Here is a 910-nt window from a genome sequence, read left to right on the forward strand (position 1 = left end):
TAGGGAACTCCAGATTCAACCACTCTAACTAATTTAACCGTAAAAACAAAACGCAGTGCCATACCTCCCAACCGTCCATCGATTCGAGCGGGACTTGTGTGGGCTAGCGAAATTTTGGGTTGGTTTTCATTTATTTCTAATTACAATCTCTGGTCTCTCTAGAGACTACTACACATATATAAAATGGACACACATAGGGTTACATCGATAGGCCTGAAGGGCAAAAACTATCTACAATGTACAATGATTGTTCTATTCAATAGCTTGAACGTCAGAGGCTCGTATCCAGGAATTGAACTTCTTGGGCCAGTGCAACCACTTGACATAGTGCTGTTTGTTGACGCCTCGACCTATCGTGTTTAGGATTTTCTCCACTTTCCACAGGTCGTCATTTTTGACGTCTACTTTCTGTAGCTCCGACTGGTAGAAAGTGCCATGGATTTCTTCGCCATTATAGTCCTTCACTCGATACAGAGGTAGTCCACCACGTAATAGGGTTTGGCTAATGGTGAAGATTACTCCTGTCCACTTCTCGTCATATTCCCGAGTGAATACATTTCTCAGATGTGAGAGTCTCACTTTATCTCCAACCTTGAATTGGAAACGTTTCTTCTTTGTTTTAACATCTTTCTCTGGCCAATACATTTTCCACCAAATGTTGGTTTCCTTGCCTGGGCTCACTTTGGCTGGAGCCATACCAATGGTTTTGTGTTGGCAAATGTCTGCAGATGATCGATGTACTCGTAGTCCTGTTTGTATGTGAAGTATCTGTACAATCGGGTCTTGATGGTTTTTAAGACTCTTTCTGCCACTGCAGCCTTGGTTTCGTTGTTGGTGAGTAGATGCCGAATGTTTCGTTGTTTAAGAAGTCTTTGAATGTCTTTTGCTCTAAACTCCATACCCCTATCTG

At 42.4% G+C, this 910-nt stretch overlaps 1 protein-coding gene across 1 annotated transcript; it reads right to left on the reverse strand.

Annotated features, from left to right (window-relative positions):
- Positions 1-252: 252 nt before the first annotated feature.
- Positions 253-645, reverse strand: LOC121381764. The gene has a single exon (XM_041511114.1). It carries the CDS (start codon positions 643-645, stop codon positions 253-255), a length of 393 nt encoding a protein of 130 aa, XP_041367048.1.
- Between the last annotated feature and the right edge of the window lie 265 nt (positions 646-910).

This window comes from Gigantopelta aegis, chromosome 9 (assembly GCF_016097555.1).
Source record: "Gigantopelta aegis isolate Gae_Host chromosome 9, Gae_host_genome, whole genome shotgun sequence".
Classification (NCBI taxonomy): domain Eukaryota; kingdom Metazoa; phylum Mollusca; class Gastropoda; order Neomphalida; family Peltospiridae; genus Gigantopelta; species Gigantopelta aegis.